Source organism: Eupeodes corollae, chromosome 1, assembly GCF_945859685.1.
Source record: "Eupeodes corollae chromosome 1, idEupCoro1.1, whole genome shotgun sequence".
NCBI classification, from domain to species: domain Eukaryota; kingdom Metazoa; phylum Arthropoda; class Insecta; order Diptera; family Syrphidae; genus Eupeodes; species Eupeodes corollae.
This window is the reverse complement of record NC_079147.1, coordinates 240,070,030-240,091,400: the sequence shown is the minus strand read 5'-3', so window position 1 is coordinate 240,091,400 and position 21,371 is coordinate 240,070,030. Positions and strand designations below refer to the sequence as shown.

The 21,371-nt window shown below is 37.5% G+C and overlaps 3 protein-coding genes across 3 annotated transcripts; 1 reads left to right on the top strand and 2 right to left on the bottom strand.

Annotated features, from left to right (window-relative positions):
- Positions 1-29: 29 nt before the first annotated feature.
- On the bottom strand, positions 30-4,809 carry LOC129938658 (uncharacterized). The gene is made up of 6 exons (XM_056046331.1): positions 2,880-4,809; positions 2,637-2,810; positions 1,446-2,564; positions 1,243-1,369; positions 1,056-1,170; positions 30-995 (listed from the first exon to the last, which is right to left on the bottom strand). Exons 1-6 carry the CDS (start codon positions 4,076-4,078, stop codon positions 547-549), a joined length of 3,183 nt encoding a protein of 1,060 aa, XP_055902306.1. The 5' UTR covers positions 4,079-4,809; the 3' UTR covers positions 30-546.
- Positions 4,810-9,279: 4,470 nt separating this feature from the next.
- LOC129940565 (uncharacterized) lies at positions 9,280-12,552 on the top strand. Its single transcript, XM_056048943.1, has 2 exons — positions 9,280-10,615; positions 10,684-12,552. The coding sequence occupies exons 1-2, from the start codon at positions 9,541-9,543 to the stop codon at positions 12,396-12,398; spliced, it is 2,790 nt and encodes a 929-aa protein (XP_055904918.1). The 5' UTR covers positions 9,280-9,540; the 3' UTR covers positions 12,399-12,552.
- A 956-nt stretch (positions 12,553-13,508) lies between these two features.
- Positions 13,509-18,668, bottom strand: LOC129949376 (uncharacterized). The gene has a single exon (XM_056060808.1). The coding sequence runs from the start codon at positions 18,666-18,668 to the stop codon at positions 13,509-13,511; it is 5,160 nt and encodes a 1,719-aa protein (XP_055916783.1).
- Positions 18,669-21,371: the final 2,703 nt, after the last annotated feature.

The following is a 21,371-nucleotide window of genomic DNA, read 5'->3' as shown; positions in this document are numbered from 1 at the left end:
ACATTTTCAATATCTTATTTATTTTTCAAAAAAAAAAAGCCTTTACTTGCTCTGAAGCATTTATGGAAAGATGGTTTTTACATAGAAACCCATAACTGTATTACGAATTCGTAGTCTTAAGGTTAAAATATCAAGTTTTTGATAAATATTGAAAACAATTATGTTGAAACGGGTATTTCTGAGTTTGACCGGAATCAGCACTCAAAATTATGTCAAACACGAAATATTTAAAAATTAAAGAAATTACGTTCAAGGTTTTTTAAAATTAAGATAGAGTCAAATAAAGACTTTCAAAACATCAGATACAGTCAAATAAAGACCCATATGTCATTTGGCAAATAATAGGAAACTACCAAAACTAAGTAAGATACTAAAATGATGATAAACTGAATCTAGAAGGTAAAGATGTGTACTTTGGAAAATCATCATTTATTTTATTGTCAAGGGAGATGTGTTTTAACTTTCAACTTAGCCTTAAAAAAACCGTAAAACAAAATTTAGTCGGCCAGTGTAATTTGGGAATTTCGAATGACATAGGTAATTTCTTTAGAGTTTCGTTTCATGCCTGCAATATGGCAGATGAGTTGCTGTGCTCTTCGATAAAGCATAAGTCCTAACTCGAGGTCGATTCGAAAACTGACTAAAATGCCCAACATCACTTACACCGCTAATTAAATCTAAATTATTTACAGCTATTGATGGACCGCCTTCATTTAATGGTGATGCCGTATTGCTATTGCTACTTCCGATTTGAAGATGCGCCTTCTTGGCCATAGGTTGAGGCGGCAATTGGTGATGTTGAATGGGTAAAGCAGCGGAACTGGTAGTGGTACAGTTGGCAGTTAGTATTCGATTTTGACTACGATTATGGCCATTGTGATTGTGGAAATTATTCGAAGCTATCCTGGAATTTGGCGGAGGAATTGCTTTGCATTGTGAGTCATCCGAATGGGAGTTGCCTTCGGATTCATTTTCATCGCCACTATCAACGTCACCTAGAACGTCACGATTGATTTTGTTATTCAGATTCCGAAATGTTTTTGATAAATTCTTACCGTCACTGCTATTGGTGCTTGTTATGAAAGTCTCAGTTTTTATGATTTTTCTCGGCTTATTTCTGCGATAGTATTTGAATTCTCTCGGGAGAGTATATGAGCGAGGAAGTGATACCTGTGATTAGATTTGAAAAGATGATCTCTTTAATTTCGTTTCTTTCAAACCATCAAATTTCTAAAACCCTACCTGACTGTCTATGTCGGATGAAGCTCTATGTCCGATTGGTTCATTCAGACCAAGGACACTATCGTCTGCTGCGGAAACATCCAGATTTTCGTCTCCACTGCTTACCCGATCTGGATTATGGTGTGACCTTTTATGACGACAATTTGTTTTTATTAAAAAATGATTCCCTTTTTCAAATATTGTACGAGTGTTGTTTTTTTTACCTATATGGATGTTCTCTTCCAACCCAATCATAGTAGACCCTTGAATTATCGAGATAGTGCGGTGCTAGGAGAACTTCTGGTGTCTTTGCCCTCTGATATTGGCGCTGTGAGAATTTGGATAGAAAATCAGCAGCAGACACTTTCGGGGGTGATTGGTGCTGTTGTTGTTGTTGCTGCTGCTTCTGTTGTTGTTGTTGTTGAGTGATTGTTATTGAGGGTGTTGGAGGTGTTGACCGACTGTCCAGTTTCGATCTTGGCGGTGGCAAAACATTGTACGGGAAGGGAAGTCCTCCATCTAAACCTCCTTTCGGATTCTCAGCCGTGTTACTGCTGTACGTTCCAGAAATCTGTCTGGGATGATTGATTTCATGGAAAATATTCTGTCTATTCAAATGTTCGAAATTGCCGTTCGGGCTTCCGTGTTGATTGCTACAATAGTTTTCAAAGAGTATCGGATTTAGAGGTACACTGTGGGGAATTTTAGTCCTGGCATGGACTGCGTGTCGTGTGAGGGAATTACTCTCCGCGGCTGAGAGTTGCGATGAGGAGGGAATCGATGAAGTTACTGGTTTTGGCATTGGACTTTGTTGTTCCAGTGCTGGAATATTTATGCCACTAAGACCAAACGATGAATACAACTCATCGGCACAGTATTTATTCAGGTTATTCATCTCATCGAAATCACTGAAGCTTTTTTCCAATAATCCCGGATTGGCAGAGCACCATTCCATGGCATCGAGTAAGTTTGTGTGTTTTTTGGTCCTCGGAATCGGTTGTCGAGGTAAGGATGTGCGTCCATCATCACCAGAACTCAAGGTATTCGTCGTTGGACCTCCAAGCTTGCCTTGTTTGATCTCCTCCTCGATGATCTTTAATTCGGCTAATTGTTTCTGTTTCTTCTCCTGAAGTTTTTGATGGATATTTACACGAGAACCAGCACTGCTCCCTTCGTTTTCACTCGATCCGGCTTGAGATCGGGAGAGGGGTCTTCGCCAGAATGGCATTGCCATTGTGCCGTTTGTGATAATCGAGCTTACCGAACCTAGTTGCGGAGTGTACCTTAGATTCGGTGGTGGAATAAATGTCGTTGGTTTCTTTTTCTTTCTTTTTGTTGCAGCGCTAAAAAAAACATGAGGACACGATTTAAAATGCTTCCATATCGGACTTAAGGCACTTAAGAGAGTCACTTACTTTCCAACTGGATTTGTGAACCGACAATTGAAGACTCCAGCAATGGCAGGCTGCCCATTCGCACCGTCTACTTTTCCTGTGCCCTTTCGGTGGTTGTTATTTCTTTTGAATTCATTTTCGTTGCACGGATAACGACCTCCCGATTCCCAGTTCAAGCGACGAACATGGAAGAATCTGAGTCAATAGTAAAACGAGAACTGTGTTATGTTCATCGATACAAAAATCAATAAAAATAAAAATTACCTATAATATAAAAGCATGAAAAGAATCCCTATTATGAAGGTTCCCAAAATGAGCATTGGTGTCACATGCCACTGCTCGGTTCTTCTCTCCCAGATTCCGGCCAACCAGAGCGAAACCAACAGAGCATTCTCGAGGAACATCACAATGTAGAAGGTGAACATTTTCTGCCTATGATTGACTTCTTGAAGATTGATATACGCGAAGATATAAACGAATGCTATCAATGCTGAGAGTAGGGTTTTGCGGACTTTGGATATCCGTTCACCGTGGAAGACGTTCTTCGGTGAGATCAGCCACAGGAGCATTGAGAACCAATGCAATATGATCACCAGGAACACCCAGTATTTATACACCGAGGCGTAGACCGTGAGCGATGCTATTCGGGAAGTTACAGTTCCCAAACGCCAAATGAACTGAAAGATAACTCCCAGCCATGTGAGGACCAAGCGATGAACTTTTTGCAGGCGAACATTCTTGCTGAAGCTAGCGAGGGCCCAACACACGCTAAAGAGCGACAAAGAGGCCGACACAACATTCAGGTCCTTGAATGTCTTTTCGGTCTGTTGTTGGGCCAAGCTAGACTGTTGGGTGATTGTTAGGCCGGGCGAGTAGGTCTTTCCACTTAACGTCTTCAGTTTCACTTCAGATCCTTCGGAAAGAAACTTGCTATCACTTTGGATTGTTATGAGCAGGTACAGTTGCAGGAGCAGCATGGGGGCAGCTTCACAGAAACCATGGACTAAACGAAGCATACACAAGTCGCGAACTTCATGCTTGACGCGTCTCAAGTTCACCGGAACGAAGAGTTTTGCATAACGCCACAGCACTCCACATTGAATGGCGTGCACCGCAATGATGGAATAGGTCTTCAGACGCATTGCCCTCGTATCTCCACACTCTCCAAAGGCATCTTTCTTCTCGGGCACTGCCAATTCCCCATTCTCATTCGCCTGTGCTGCTGCTACTGCTGCTGATTCGGCTCTCTTACGCTTCTGGTTGTTCCAATACCATCGAAACGACACAATTTGAGACACAATCAGCGACAGCAAGACCAGTGATATCACTATGGTGAAGTAGCCGACGCGACCACGCTCCAGGAGGGCATATCCAAGTACCACATCGAAGACAACGTCACAGAAGTACCCAGCCAACGATATCACATTGAAGAGGACATCACAAAGTGGTAGAAATTCAGACATGTCGTCGTCAATTTTATATAATTTTTTCTTTAATTTAAATTAAATCAAAATCAGTCTCAGAGTATCTCTCTCTTCTTTTTCAGTTTCAGTTTCTTTTTTATTATTGTTCTAACAGAGGAGAAGATGATGGGAGTCTTAAATGTAAGATAATCCCACATGATTCATAAGTACGAGTACGACGAGTATAATGGATTCCGCAACAGCAGCAAGAGTTCTTCGGTGAGCCATTCTTCTTCTATCTTATATTTTCATTTGATATTACAAAATCGAGTTCGTAGCTTGTTGAACTCTTTTGTTTTGTTCCGAGGAATGAACGCGAGGATTATTTGCTTTTATTTTCAAAGACTTATAATATAGCTCGAAGGTAGCACGAGGAAATTGTTACATTGGAATGTGATCTGCAGTGAAAATTTTGTTGGACTTTTTTCTTGTTATTGTGGTGCCAATGCTGATGTGTGGGTTTTATTGATAATGCTGGTCAAAAAGAAAAACTACAAACTACTTTAACGAACACAGGTCCAATGGAATTCGATCATTTTTTCATAGATAACTCGGTTATTTTACACAAATAATCACTTGATTCGATAGCGGATTGATTGAGTAATTGGAAAAACATAAATTTTGAATTATTTTTTGAGAAATTCCACTTGGAGGATTAAAAATAAAATCTTGCATCTGACACTTTGCGACACACTCGAATTGAAGAATGGTAAACTGCTGCTGCATATAGGATGATGGTATATAAGTGCAGGTATGTACTATGTATTCGGTTCGGTTAGTGGCCAGTGGTTTCACATTCCTTAGGAACGACTCACATCGGCCTCGGCACGAAATGGTTGCATTCAGATAGAGTTATAGAAAATTACAGGTGAGACTAATTGACGATCGTTTTTTGTTATTGTATGGGCTTTGTCTTTTAGTGAGAAAAGGTAGTAGAGAATGTTTTGTTTTTTAAAAAACAGGTTTCAGCACTGAAAACATCTACAGTTGGGAAAGGTTCTATATGTTTTGTGTGCTTGTTGCTTGTTGAAATTTAAGTTGTTGCTATTTATTGATCGGTTTTAAATAGAATATATTTTTTCTAGAGTAGGTATTTTGAAATTTATTTTATTCCGCCTACTATGGATTTGTTTGTTGATTCTTTTGGCAAAGGTCGTCAATTATGAGGAGATACATTTTTTTAAATTTTTATTACCAGTGTTGGAAACAGAAAGAACTTATTATCAATCATAAAATATAAGCTTTGCGGTTGGGTTTCCTTAGAGATATATTAAATAGTTTTCACAGGTATAGCTGCAGAAACTTGTCGACTGAACATGATAAATGTGAATACGATTTAGTTTAACATCGAAATTCTGGGTAAGGAGACGATACTTTTGTAACTTAAAAGCTAAACCTTAAAAAGAGGTGTTTTAAAGCTAACCACAGGATGGGCTGGAAGAATGATTACAAAGCCGAAGTTTTGAGCAAGAAATATTTTAGAATCAGAAGAAGAGTATGTATCGAATTTTTAAGGAATTGTTTAGGTTAGGTTGAAGTGGCTGTCCGGGATGGAATAGGACACAGTTAGGCCAGTTGGTGGCCCATTGTGATATTACATAAATCATCAGGCCTTATTTTGACCTCAACGGAAACAATAGGAGTTCCTTACGAAAAGAAAGAGACTTATGATGTTAGTGTTGCTGAGATTGTTATAGATGTGACGATCTCCTACCTGGGTCTTAAGCTTTTGAGTGAGAGCAAGGAAAGTACAGAGTAGGTGAAGATCAGTTTGCTCGTTTACCTCGTCCATACAGCTTTCTTTGAAGAAAGAAATGAGCTGACCGGTACACACAGCTCAAAGCAACACCTGGTGAAAGAAGTAGACGGTACTGTAATAAGTTCGGTGGATGAGCAAGTCAGAAGGTGGAAAGAACACTTTTCCTCGGTTTTAAACCGAGTGTTTGCAGCCGATGCTTTTTGAAGCGCCCGAACAAACTAATCACTGAATCCACCCGCACTGCCCAGTAAAGATGAGATTATTGCCGCAATTAAAGCACTTAAGAACAACAAAGCGGTAGGACTTGATGGAATTCCCGCAGAGCTCTTACAAGCAGCACCAACGTCATCGAGCGAGAACGGCTTCATCCGCGAAGCCTGTACCACCCAAAGGTTTCCCCTACGAGTGGAAGGTGGGAATGATCGTCAAGCTCCCAAAAAAAGGAGATCCAACAAAGTGCGAAACTGGAGAGGAATTTGCGTTCTACCTGCCGTTGCCAAATCAATAGCAAAAGTTATACTGGAATCATCAGAGAACACCTTGTGGCCACACTCGTTATTTTAAAGAAACATATGATGGATCAAAGTATCACGTTCTGCACGATGGTAGGTTGTCATAAATATTTTCTCGCAACCGGTGGAAAAAGTAGGGAACTTTCAGCTTTAAGTTACTTCAGCCATTGCAAGAAAGCTGCAAACCTTCGTGAATAGACGTCTTCGTAACATCCTAAGGGTTTGCTGACCAAACCGTATATCAAATGAAGTCCTAAATAGAAGAACAGGCCACTAACCTATAGACTATATAACACGAAGGCGTAAGTGGCAATGGATGGGACATACGCTTCGAAAAGGTAACGACTGTATTACAGCGCAAGCAATGCAATGGAATCCGCTAACACAAGAAGGAAGAAGAGCTGAATCAGCGTCACTATGCATCTCCGGAAACCGTACACGAAAAAGTCATTTGAGAATACGGGTAGCCACGTGGAGTGCTTATGACACTAATTATAGAGTTTATTACAATTTGCTTAGAGACATCAAACACTTTTGAGTGCTTTGAATCTAGGGTAGGCCAGATGTTTTTCGTGGTCTTGTATGTGGTGATGTTATTCAACCTGATGTTTGTTTTATTTATAGCATCTTGTTTTAGTAAAAGCTTACACCTGGCGATTGGTATGCCAGCATTTGCCAGACGTAGTAGAATGGGTAGTATTGTAACATTTTTGGCAAGTTAATCTGCTTTAGAATTTTCTGGAATATCTCTATAGCCTGGTGGCCAGCAAAGTTGAATTTTTAAACCTTCTGAGATAATCGATTGAGAGGGACTTTTATAGAGACGGAGTCCAGAGATTTAATGGTGGGATGACTATATGAGAAAAACCGGAAATCAGATGTTGGTATTATGTTTTCTCGGAGCCAGAACAAGGCATACGTTACATGATTGGGAAAGCAGAATAAGAGACTAAATTTTAATAGTACAGAGCACACGCCTCCACCAAGCCCCTCATTGGTTTCTTATCCTTCTGTATATAAGTGGAATGACTCGTCTTCCAGGATCGTTACATCCTCCTAGAAATATCTGGAAGTTTTTATGGAACTGTAGTTGGGGTGTGGTATAGCCTGGTTACCTTGGAATTGATTCTAATTTATTCAAAATTACTCAGTGGCCAATACTGTTATTAGTCGACTGTGATGAAGCTGAGTTTGCTGAGTATATCTAAAGGTGTTAGATGGAGTAGGGTGGCCAGTGCCACAGCGATTTACATTGGACTCTACTAAGTTTTTCGCGGTATAAGTAGTGCAAAAGATTAATTTTTCGAGATTAGAGCAGGCTTAAGAAATAAAAATTCGAAATTAAGAAAAGAGGTCGACAGGGTTTTGTAATTGGCAATCATTTCGATGGGTTCTCATGATTTATTGGTTCTTAAACGAGTTTAAACAGAAAGAGGCAAAACGGTTCGAAAGTAATTTTTGTTTTTTTTTTTAACTGCAACGAATCTGTTATTTAAGCAAGGCTACCACATTTAGTTTTTGAAATGTAAAAATTATGTTAAAAAGAGGTATTTTTAAAATTTGATTAGATAGTTCAAATCGAAGTTTTTACTAAAATAATTTTAACCGTACCTAGAAGACTAGGATTTTTACTTTTCCAAATCATACTATTTATTTTTAAGACATATATTGTGTCTTCCCTTAGCACTAAAAACATTATTTTTATTTTTTTTAACATTTCTAAGGAAGTGAGTAGAGACTTAATGCGCTTTCGTAAATAAGTGATGATTGAATACTTATAAGGGCTGCATATTTGTTATCAGCCGACAGTTTGGTGGGCTTCTTAATCAGTATGAAGAGGAATGTATATGCGCACACTACAGCGATTCAGTATCGGCCTATAAAAAAGTTTGATGGGCTACCCGAATACATTCAAAATAATCTGTCGGCCAACTATCGGCCGATTGTTTAATCAGTATTGGCGTCTACACGCCTGCGCATACATGACGATTGCTTAGCTGCGAATAAAAGGCGTAAATATGTCTGCTTTGAACTGTTATTATTTTTACTTCTATGCATGGAAAACCGACTTACTGAAGGTAACCTGGAAGAGGACAATAATAATACTGATGAAGATGTGAACTTTGGTTTGTCACTGGTTCATTCACTCCAAAATTTAAACGCAGAAGAAAAACTTAATGCTAAAATAAGTATTCTTAACGCTTTTAAACAGATAAGATTAGCTAGGTGCGTTCAGTCTACTTCTAAGCCAACATGTACGTACAACAGAGTACCTACAGCTACCCGATACAGCCCAGTCTTATTCAAATGAAACGTACTTGTAAATAACTTAATTTCTCAAAACGACGAATTTTGTAATATTAATTCTAATGAAAATAGTTGAAAAGTATTTGTGGTTTATCTTACCTTATCGTAACGCTCAATCTCTCCTCCACAGGTATAGATAGCCTTAAATTTGTATCCTCCTTCGCAATTGCTGTTCCAATTAGCTTGACAAGTTTACCTCGCAACACAAATGATTTTATTTTATATATTTACATCTGTCAGTAATATGCCAGTTCCGAATTGAAAAGCTTTGTAGTGCTTTATTGCACTAGATTTATGAATGCGCCCGAATCCGAAAATTTATTTAATGAACTAATGGACGAACAAACGTGATTTTACACAAAAAGTCAATATCAAACAAAACACATTTAAATTATAAGAAACCAATTGACACTAATGTAAGGATAATAAAATGTTTGCGATATTATTTTTACCACTTTTGTAGCACAGCCGAAAATCCCAGCAACAAAGACCTATCGTGTAACCCACCCACAAGAAAAAACTGGGAAATTATTATAACAAAATCCAAACCCACTGAACACACCCTCCCATACGAGTTTTGAGCGCGGTCACAAACGTCAATAGAGCGACATTCGATTTTTGTTTTTGTCGCTATTTCAAAAAAATGCTCAAATTTTTTGACAGGAGGGCTTCATAACTTTTTTTTGTTGAATATTTTTATCTACAAAAATATTCCACATATGTGTCAAAAAATCCATTTAACTTTTATGAATTTTTAATTTGTATTGCAATAAACATTTCCGCGTTCTTATAAGCAACAAGTTCGAATTGTTGTAATAAGATTGGGACTTACACCTTGTGACACATTTTCATCGATCTTCCTTCCCTTCAAAACAAGGTAAATTATGGACGACGATGTTATTGTAATTTACGATGAGATCGACGAAGAGCCTGAGCAATTCACTGCCCAGAACTATGAGTATATGTTGGCGCAATCGCTTCTGACAAAGGAAGCTATCCAAGAGAAGCTGCACGACCCGAGCGAGAATGCGAACTTTCAGTTTGTGGGAAGCGCATCGCTCAACAATTCGATTTGGGACAATTTTCTGGCCATTACATATGGTGGCGTTGAGCAGAACTTCTTTAAGTGTCGCGATTGCAGTGAGATATTTGACAAGGATCCACAAAAGTCCATGGGGCAGCTGAAGAACCACAAATGCAAGAAAGTTCTGATCAAACGGGAAAAGCAAGAATTCCAAGAAACCTCCCCCAAGACGACAATCAGAAACACTTCCAATCGGAAAAGTGCAAACAAAATCGCCGACAAGCCAAGACTCTTGACGCGTGAGCAACTGAACGAGATGTACAGGAATCCCAAGGAGAGACCGTTTCTGATGACAAAACAGAAGAATAATTTCCGGTGCTTTGCCTGGCAATGGATGGACTTGGTGTTCTACAAAAAGCAGAGACAACCTTTTGCTCGGTGCAGGTTCTGTGAAAGTCTGGTAACGTACTCCAACAAGAATGGCACATCTTCGATTCGAAAGCACGCCTTGCGTTGTCAGGCCATTTTGGCGGCAAAGCACAATCTCGGACAGCAGGGTATCGAGGCACCAAATCTGGAAATAAAAGATCCCCGCAGTATGAAGGTCGAAGACGAGGAAGACAGCTTCTCGGATGAGAGCAATAATTGCGAGCTGGAGAATTCACTCATTCCAGACGTGCAGATGTATGAAGAGGAAATACCTATGGATTCACCAACTGCCGCAGCGAAAACAACAACGACTACAACGAGAACTTATAGAAAGTCGGATCCAACAAAATCAAACTCTACAAATAAACCAAATGCCATGTCCGTGCCTCGGCTAAGATCATTGTACAATTCAAATAAAACCTCCAACGCTTTTCACTTTAGCAAATTCAAGGTGGCTGGGATCAAGAATTTGATCTGGAATTGGCTCGAGTTGGTTTTCTACAAGGGTAAGCATCTATTTCCACTGTTCTCCCTATAATCTATCAAGAAGTTCAAGAATGAATCCTTTTTCTAGATCTCCGACAACCTTGTTATAGATGCACCGTTTGTGATACCTTTGTCAGTAGTGCGAATGAAGAAGATCTGGTTCTTCATATCGAAAGTCACAACATCAAATTCAATCATAATCCCAAAAAGATGGCAATAATTAAAAAAGAAAAACTACCTGAAACTTTAACCGAAACTAAATCGAAGGCCCATTTAAAGAGACACAGTATGCCTGCTCCCAAAACGGAACCACTGGAAGAACTCATCAAAGACGAGGCGGCGGAGATTCAAAATGAAACTGAATCCGATCTGAGCAATGTTGTGGCCAATAATATGATCGATTGTGTCATCACAAGCAGTGGACAGGCCTTGAGCTTCATGGAGAGCCCCAATTTTAGATTATTCGCTCAGAGTCTCATCAATTTCGGAGCCAAATATGGCGAGACCAATGCCAACGATTTCATACCCAGCAATGAAACAATTCTGAAGCACAGCATTCCACATAGGATGCGCACACTCAAGGCGAAGATCAAGGAACTCATAGCCGATGAACCACACCTCAGTGTCAGTGTTGACCTGGTGAGAGACGCAGAGCCGCATTCGAAGCCGGTGTCTTATTTTTCAGTCAAAACGCACACAATATCCCAGTGTTTTGAAAACCGATCCTACGTGGTGGGCATTCAGGAGTTTCCCGATGACAAAGCCACTGGCGAGGCGGTGAGAGAAGCCTTCGTGGAGATCATGAAGGAGTATCTGGACACCGATGAACTGGAGAAGAGGTGTATTGTTGTGCTGAACGAGAGCAATGCGATATTGACCGAAGCCTTTGCAGCTTACACTCGATTGCCAAGCATCACCCACAGCTTGGAATCGATTACCAATAAAGTCCTGCAGGTCGACGATCCGGAACTTAAAATCTCCGACATAGTTCGAAAGGTGCAAGAACTCATAGAGCACATAACCAAGGAACACAACTACGCCCTGGGCAGAGGCGAATGTCTGCTCGACCTGCTGGAAGAATTCTACGAAATGAACAAGCCCATTGAGAAGCTATTGAAATACACCAGACCGTGCCAAAGAGATCACAGTGCTCTCTCGGATATTCCAAAGAACAAAGTCAAAACCATTCTGAACGGCTTCGAGGTAATAAAGCTGTGTGTGGATACAATAAGACAAAACCAAATAACCATCAACGGGATTCTGCTGTGGAAGAAAAAGCTAGTCGAACAATATTCCCCGGTTCTGTTCGAACACCAGATGAATGCCCGATTGAAGTTCCACACTCTCGAACTCATCCAAACACAATTTCCGGTCGATGATCCCATCTATAAAATTGCCTTATTCCTTAATCCAAATTTCAAAAATCTCAAAATCCTAACTGAAGCCGAACGTAAGGAAGTTTTCAATTCAATCAAAGAATTTTATTTCAAGAAAATCAATACCAAACGAGATGCTGGGAACGATGACAATTCTGAGGAAGAATTCGATAAGGAAATCCAGAAATACTTTGTGACAAAGAGTTTCGATAGCTCGAGTGATGATTTGTTAAGGTTTTGGAAGAGAACAACTAATTTTCCGAATCTTAGGACTTTGGCTAGGTATATTTTGAGTTTACCGAGTACGTCTGAGGGTGTTCATGAGGAATTGTTTCGCAAGGCACATAGAGCTATCGAGAATGGTGTTGGGACGCGTGCTGATTTCAACAGCATCATATTTTTAAACAGCAATTTTGCTGAGACTTAATAAATAGATAATTCTGCTGTTTTTGTTTTGTTGATTTTCATTCAAGAAAAAGAAAAACAATTATTATACATTTTATGAAATGTCCTTGTTTCAAAAAAAAACAGTTAAACTTGTTTCTGTAGATTGAAAATATAAAATGTTATACTTTTTTTAATGATGGCGTTTTTATGAAATAATAATAAAAAGGGGATTTTCGTACAGTACAACAATAAGGTCTGGAAAGCGGGATTTCCTATTTAAACGTGATGAATTGCATGTAGTCATAATTATATTACGTTTGCGTGTAAAACACATTGACTTACATACATTTATTGTTTATTCATACCTATCGATGTAAGGAAGATATGATACAATGCTTCGTTGTGGGTAGTGGGTGGGTAGGTATGTAGAAAAGTAAGTATTAAGGAAAGAAGTTTGCAGTGTATTAGGCAGAATTGGAGGACTTAAGTCATTTCGTGATTGCAGTTAAGCCATGACTCAAGCTAGAATTAAACGGTCAAAATAAAGTTTTAACTCGTTGACTCTCTGAAGTCATAAAAACATCTAAATTTTCGGTGCTAACGCACCGTCAACGTTCACAGCGTTAATGCTTAAAACGTTGACTATCATATGATTTGACCAAATAATATTTATTTAAGCCAACGTTATTTTAATTTGTTTCATATTAGGGTGTGGAAGAATGTTAACATTTTTACAATGCAAGTATATTGAAAATTTAACAAGCTTTTTTGTTAATTAGCTCTTACTTGAGCTGTTAAATAACTTCGCAAATTAATGAATTTAAAAACCAAGCGAAAAAGTACGGATTAAATAAAACGCGTGTTAACTGTGCGGAACTATCGTGTGGAATGGTTTTATTTCATTTCATTTTCTTTTCCTTTTTCTTCTTAATTTTAAATTTTAAATAAAATATGGCCGGATGGGCGGGAAGTTTGAAATTTATACCAATACAGTTTACAATTCATACAATTCAGTTCACAATAGTGCAATTTTTTTTAACTGATATAAATGTATTTTACTTTTAAGTTAAATTCAATATTTATGATTTAAAATTCATTTTATAAATTTTTGTACTAACGAAACACCGGCCACGTTGAAAGGCTGCAGGCTTCAATATTCTTCATCGGGAAGTGGGGCCAGTTTGACGATTGGGCGTCTGAGTACACCACTTGATGTTTTGACGTCGGCGACCCTGACCTTGCCGTCCTGCCCTTCGACGACCCCTATAACTCGTCCTGTTTTCCACCGCTGAGGAGGCGAGTTGTCCTCGTGGATAAGAACTAGTTTGCCGACGACGAGATTGGGCTGCTCCTGTACCCACTTGGATCGCGCTTGTAGGCCAAGCAGATACTCCTTGGACCACTTCAGCCAGAACTGCTGCTTGAGCCAGCATAGAAGCTGCCATCTTTTCAAGCAGCCCGTTTGCCGTTCCGGAACTGGTTCTGGGGGCAGCGATCGTAAGCTGCTGCCGATTAGTAGATGCGCTGGGGTGAGGGCTTCTCCGTCGTTGGGGTCTGCGCTTAGCGGTGCGATTGGCCTTGAATTGAGGATTGCCTCGACCTCGATGACTACGGTGAGCAGCTCTTCTGTTGTGAGAAGTGCGTTGCCCACGGTACGCTGTAACAGCGTTTTCGCCGCTTTCACCGCCGCTTCCCATAGACCTCCGAAATGCGGTGCCCTGGGCGGTATCAAGGCGAAGTTGAAGCCTTCCTCTGCTGCGTACCGTCGAACAGCTTTTGCTCCTCGCTCTATCTCCTCTTGAATTTCCCTCAAGATCGTCTGAGCTCCGACAAAGTTCGTCCCGTTGTCGCAGTAGATCGTCTTCGGAAGTCCTCGGCGACAGATAAACCTTTTAAGAACGAGAATAAAACATTCAGACGACAAATTAGAAGCTAATTCAATGTGTACAGCTTTGGAGGCGAAACAAACAAAGACGCAAATATAAGTTTTATTGGGTGACCGGCCACGAATTTTAAGGGTGGTGTGTACCGGGCCACAGAAATCTACGCCACATACTAAGAACGGTCGTTGCGCTCGCAATCGATCCGCCGGTAAATTACCCATTATTTGTGTGAGTAATTTTGGTTTGTACTTAAAACAATTTATACATTGTCGCACAACCTTTTGGCAAGCTTCTTTTGCATTTATTAGCCAAATCTTTTCACGAAGCAATGCCACCATAGCTTGAGGTCCAGCATGGTAATTTTTTCGATGCAAATACGTTAAGTACGTTCTTACAAATGGTGAATTTTTGGTTAACAAAAGCGGGAATTTTTTATCATATTCAATTGGGGCGTTAAAGAGACGGCCACCTACACGAATCAGCGAAAATGAAAATTTGTTATCTTGAAATTCATGAATAAACGGATTAAGTTTTTGAAAACTATTTTGAAGAGTTATTTTCCTACGAAGTTTTTCAATTTCTTGTGGGAATTCATAACTTTGGACGATTTCAACTATTCTTAGAAACGCCAAGTTTCTTTCTTTTGCCGTTGGCAATTCTTCAAATGTTCTTTCTGTTTTGTTATTAGATATTTTAAAGAATCGCATTATATAAGCAAACGTAGTAATAAGGTCGTTATATGAGGATTCTTCTTCTATAAATTCTAGAAGTTTAGTTCGAGGTTTTTCTACTGCTATTAGAGCCGTGTTTGTTTTTCGTTTCTCTAAAGCTTCATCTTCTGGAGACAATTCAAAATGCGAATTGACCGGCCACGATGATTGTTCGTTTAACAAGAACTGTGGACCTTTGAACCAAATTGAAGCATTGATTTCTTCAACGTTACAGCCTCTTGACAGAATGTCTGCTGGATTTTGTTTTGTTGGTACATGTCTCCATGATACTTTTTGTGTCCACTCTTGGATGTCGGACACACGATTTGCAACAAAGGTTGCAAGCGTAGATGGATGTGTTTTTATCCAATGCAAAGTTATTTCGGAATCGGTCCAGAAAATAACTTGGTCGATGTCAAGACTCAACATTGCCTCTACTCTTGTCCATAGCTTAGCAAGAGTATGCGCTGCGCAAAGTTCTAATCGAGGGATCGATTTCGTTTTCAAAGGGGCCACCCTAGACTTTGCAGTTAATAGCGTCGACTTGATACCGGCTGTGCTTTGGCTTCGGATGTAAATACAACAACCGTAAGCTCTCGTCGAAGCATCGGCAAACCCATGAACTTGAATTTTTGCGTTCGAATGAGTTTCGACAAATCTTGGAATTTTTATCTCGCCAAGTTGAGATAAATTAGTTTTGAAATTTTGCCAACTTGTATCAAGGCGCAATGGAATCGACTCATCCCATTCAATCTTTGCAACCCAAAGCTCTTGTAATAAGATTTTGGCTTTGGTTACTATGGGGCATAACAAACCAAGAGGATCGAAAAGACGAGCGGAAACTGATAATATGTTTCTCTTAGTAGCTCGTAGATCATGAAAATTATTGTCCAAATTGAAGCTGAATGTATCTTCTTTAGGGTGCCAACACATTCCCAGAGTTTTTGTGAAATCTGAATCATTAAAATTAATTGATTTTTCAGAACTATCCTTATTTAGATACTCTGGATGATTTGAAAACCATTTGGCTAATTGAAACCCTCCTTTTGTGAGGATTTCTTGAATCTCGAATTTCAATATTTTAAGGGTTTCAAGATTATCAGCACCAGTTAAGAGATCATCAACGTAAAAATCTCTTCGAATTATATCTGACCCCGTGGGGAAAGAAGATTCGTTAGCATCGCCCAACATTTGTAAACACCGTATCGCTAAAAATGGCGCTGGAGACGTACCATACGTTACGGTGTTTAAACGAAAGATTTGCAATAGTTGGGACGGATGCTGCCTCCACACTATGAGCTGGTAATTCGTGTGCTCTTCCGCAACAAGAACTTGCCGGTACATTTTCGTAATATCAGCCGTAATAGCATATTTGTGTGTACGAAAACGGAGCAACGTCGAAAATAGCTCCTCTTGAATGGTTGGCCCAACCATCAAGATGTCATTCAGTGATAGTTGAGAAGATGTTCGACTTGAGGCGTCGAAAACAACTCTCAACTTAGTACTTGTACTTTGTGGTCGCAAAACACACTGATGTGGAATGAAATAGTGCGGGCCCTTTGGAATTTCATTATTTGTTGGTGACATATGACCCAACAAAATGTATTCTTTCATGAAATCCATATACATTCCTCTCAAATCGCTGTTTTTGGATAATTTGCGCTCAAGTGCAAGAAATCTACGTTTGGCAGTTTCGAATGATGATCCAAGCGAGTTTGAGGATAATTTGAAGGGAAGTTTAACCTCAAAACGACCTGTCGGCAAAAGTTTTGTATTTTCAACAAAGTGTTTTTCACACAATTGTTGTTCTGGAGTAAAATATTTTTTCGTTTCGCCAGGAAATTCTTCCAATAACCAGAGTTTTGGTATCTTTTCATCTAAATCTGATAAATCTTCACACTGACATACTAGATTGCAATGCTTGGTACTGTTATTTGTACCCTTGGGATATTTCCCAGATATTATCCAGCCAAAAATTGTCTTTTGAATAGTTGGAAATTCGGGACCTTGTTTAATTTGACCAACCGACAACAATTCAAAAAATGTGTCTGCTCCAATAAGTAGGTCAATCTTTTGTGGCTTATTAAAATATGGATCAGCTAGTTGAATGTTGGAAGGAATATTCCAATCCGAAGTATTTATTGCTTGATCCGGCTGATAAGACGATATTGAGTTCATTACCCAATAATCAGCAGAAAACGAATGATCATTAAATCTTGATTTTACTTCTGCATGTACTTTTTTATTCACTGTAGCACTTGCCTTTCCAATGCCAAGCAGATTCAAAGGTTTTTCTTCCTTTCGAAGTTTTAATCTTTGGGCTAATTCTTCTGTTATGAAGTTTAATTGAGAGCCAGAATCAAGTAATGCTCGAGCTATCATGTATTCTCCAGAGCTGCCCTTTATTTGCACAAGTGCAGTGGCAAGAATAACTTTATCAGCCGAAACTGAGGCATGCATAGCTTGAAAACTTGTTGAAGGTTGTGCCGGTAAACTATTAAAAGTTGATTCGTACTGGTGCAATAATGTGTGATGAGATCGATTGCAAACGCTGCATCGACTCATTTTGCATTTCGAAACTGTGTGTCCTTTTCGAAGGCAGTTAATGCAAATAGGAACACTTTTAGCATACTCGAATCTTTGCTGGACAGGCAACGCAGTAAAATTTTGACACGTCGTTATATAATGGTCGTTTGATTTGCAATATAGGCATTTGGATTTATTTTGTTGCGAGTTTACACAAGCAAATGAGGACCTTGAATGTTTTAAACGACTTGAATCTTGGTTAGTTTTGGAGGGCTTATCGGAAGATTTTGACTTTGCACTTGAAGCTTCTTCAGCAGAAAGATGCTGATATCTTTTATTAAGAGCTTCTTCACAATCTTTCCATAAAGGAAGAGTATTGAAATCTAGTTGTTCTTCCCATTTTGACCTAGTGATTGCATCCACCTTTGACATAACTAAATGTATAATGATCGCGTTTGTTATATTCTTTTCATCACCCAATGAAAGAAGCGAATCATAAATTGCAGACACTGTGTCGATCATGCTTCGCAATGAGGACGCGGATGGTTTGGAAATTTCTTTCAATTCAAAAAGTGTGGAAACATTGTCGAAAAAGATTAAACAATTATTATCGTAGACTTTTTTTAAACTTGCTAATGCTTTTGGATAGTTTTGTTCTGTAATTTGGAAAGCTTTAACTGTTCCTAAAGCTGCACCTGATAAACAGGAAATTAAATGATTGAACTTTTCAATATCTGGAAGCATTGGATCGTTGTCTACCAAACTTTCGAAAAGGCTGATAAAATTTTTATATTCAGAGTACTTTCCACTGAATTTAGGCAAAGACATTTTTGGAAGTCGTGAATGGTGTGGGTTGCTGAATGAATAATCAACTACACTAGACTTTCGCCTTTTATTGACATGTGATATAAGTAGTGCTTTAGCACCAACGCAAATGTCTTCCAATTCACCGCGAGAATCATCAGCACGATCTTCGGATTCTATTTCCGACTGACAATTCATTAATTGATCAATATATGAATTTAAAATATCTAATCGACATTCTAATTCAATTGGATTTAACGATAAAGTTTTTTCCTCAAGACCCGTTTTAATGCGAATTATATTATTTTTAATTTGTAATCGCTGATGAACCAAATGTTCAAGATCTGCGCTTTTCTTTGGTGATTGCTGCCTTTTCTTGCCCGTCATTGTAATTAATTTATTTATTTACTATCTTTCGAAAAATAATTTATTTATTGGAATTAGTTTATCCAAACTATTCAATTTGCACTTCAGTATTTGAATTTACAAAAATTGGAAAATCGTTAGAAAATTAGTTTATTTCTATACGAAATTCCTCGAAAATAAATAAATTTTAAAAAAAAAACTTTGTATGTGCAAATTGCCGAAAGTTGTTGATTTCAAATCGAAGTTGTTTGAAAATAAAATATTTTTTATAAATATTTGGCTGAACACACTCTTCGTATAATATATTTGGAAAATATTTTGCTTCACTAAACACGATCACTCTTGATACCTGAAAGCTTAACGAAAGAGAGTATGAACTTAACGAACTGTCAATTGTCAAACGAGGGAAATGACAAAACAATTTGTAAACAAATTTCTCTACAAGAGTTTCGGTTTTATTTACATAAATTGTTTAATTTAATTAAATGAAATTAATATTTCGTAAATTTTATATTTAATTTAATAAATTGTACAATTTTATGAACGTAAAGTTCCAAACGATTATCACGAAGATAACGAGTGTGTTTTTCCAAAAAAAATATCGATGTGTACGACGGACGGCGACAGCGCAGCGGCGGCGGCGCGGCAACAGATCGAGATGCAATTAATTTTATTGAATTAAATTTATTAATTTTGTAACTTATGAGTTTATAGAATATAGAATACAAAATTTTAAACAAAAAACCGCACTTTGTTTGTTTCACCAAATATAATATAAATATATGTATGTATGTGTATATATGTGTTGCAAAAAATGACAAAAACTGAAAGTTGTGCTGTTGTTTTAATTATTAAAACAAAAATATTGCAATTTTTTGCTATCAATTATATCAATTGAAATTAATTATTATTTAACAAATATTTGCAATTGTATGCAGTAAATTAATTTTAAGAACTTTCAGTTTTTGTGGATACCTCAGTTTCTGTGTCGACTTCCCTTGGGCTTTTGTCCTCTGACATTGGGGTGACTTTGGAGCTCCTTTTGGTGTTGTTGTTCTCTGCAGGCGATATTTGCAGCAATGAATCCTTATGGGGGTGGTTTTTTGTACACAATTTTGCACTCACGCACGAATTTATGATTCCACCGATTTGATATATATTTTTTTTTTTTTGTTTTAAATTTAAATTTTAATTGTTTTTTAATAAAATTCACACGCGAGAATGTATGTATTTTTAATGTACATATATGTGCGATATATGTATAGATTGAACACTGCGCGAATCTTATTAAAATTGGAACAAACTATTAGTTTAAATTTGTCCCTGCTCGGGCGCCATGAAAATTTAACAAGCTTTTTTGTTAATTAGCTCTTACTTGAGCTGTTAAATAACTTCGCAAATTAATGAATTTAAAAACCAAGCGAAAAAGTACGGATTAAATAAAACGCGTGTTAACTGTGCGGAACTATCGTGTGGAATGGTTTTATTTCATTTCATTTTCTTTTCCTTTTTCTTCTTAATTTTAAATTTTAAATAAAATATGGCCGGATGGGCGGGAAGTTTGAAATTTATACCAATACAGTTTACAATTCATACAATTCAGTTCACAATAGTGCAATTTTTTTTAACTGATATAAATGTATTTTACTTTTAAGTTAAATTCAATATTTATGATTTAAAATTCATTTTATAAATTTTTGTACTAACGAAACATATATAACATAATTATTGTATAGTTTTTAATTGTAGGTCTACAAATGACGTGATTTTTACGTCAAAGAATCAACGCGTTGACCGTTTATGTTGACCTTCTAATAGTAGCTTCAGATTTTTTCTTTAATATTTAGCAGTACGAAACAATTGTTTTAAAATTGAAAAAAATTGAGAATTTATGCATGTGTACCTATTGGGAAACATATTGTTCTATATTTATCCTTTTGGAAGCAGAAAGGTAAACAAATTAAAAAGATACATGAACAAGAACGATACTATCTGTTTAGGTTGGCAGGGTGGTGCATAATTTTGTTAAATTAATGTATTAAACCAAAAAAGTAACTACATTCATTTAAGAACCTACAATCCTCCTCGCCCTCATTTCGTCTTTTTTTTCAAAAAATGGATAAATGGCTAAAGATAGTGTAATAGCTTTTCGCATTCTTAGGAAAAATCCTTTTTAAGTACAAAATTTAAAAATGATTGCCTTCTTCGAGAAACTTAATGAAAAAAAACGGTAGTTAAATTCAAAATTTTCATTTATTTCAATTTTTTCATTATTTTAAACTATTGATTTTCACTTGCATTTCAATTTTTTAATTTAGGAAGTAAGATCAACAAACCTGAACATTGAAGAAAAGTACTTTAAATTTCAAATTAAACTAACTTATTTTGTATATATAACTAAATCATTGTCAATTTTAATTTTCACCTAACATCACATCAACTAAAGGGAGTTTTTAAAGAAGTGACCATTAAAACTGTTATTTGAACATGAATGTATTTTCAATATACATATATAAAAAAAAGAGGTTGGGATGCGACCCACACTGATTACTTCCCATTCCGTTTAATTATTCTAAAAAAATTTACACATTATAACAAAAATGTTGCATATGATTAAAAACTTTGATTTCAAAATATTTTTTAAACGCCAATTTAGTCAAAAAACTATTTTTACCAATTTTAGTACTATTTTTTGTAGATTTCAATTTAAAAAAAAAAAATGAC

What these genes read in the sequence shown, in the direction of transcription:
- LOC129940565 (XM_056048943.1), top strand. Translation starts at nt 9,541, where the DNA reads ATGGACGACGATGTTATTGTAATTTACGATGAGATCGACGAAGAGCCT. An exon ending in CGAGTTGGTTTTCTACAAGG is followed by an intron (nt 10,616 to 10,683) that starts GTAAGCATCTAT and finishes TCCTTTTTCTAG; the next exon opens with ATCTCCGACAACCTTGTTAT.
- LOC129938658 (XM_056046331.1), bottom strand. Translation starts at nt 4,078, where the DNA reads ATGTCTGAATTTCTACCACTTTGTGATGTCCTCTTCAATGTGATATCG. An exon ending in CATCCGACATAGACAGTCAG is followed by an intron (nt 1,171 to 1,242) that starts GTAGGGTTTTAG and finishes ATCTAATCACAG; the next exon opens with GTATCACTTCCTCGCTCATA. An exon ending in AAGCACCAATAGCAGTGACG is followed by an intron (nt 996 to 1,055) that starts GTAAGAATTTAT and finishes GTGACGTTCTAG; the next exon opens with GTGACGTTGATAGTGGCGAT.
- LOC129949376 (XM_056060808.1), bottom strand. Translation starts at nt 18,668, where the DNA reads ATGACGGGCAAGAAAAGGCAGCAATCACCAAAGAAAAGCGCAGATCTT.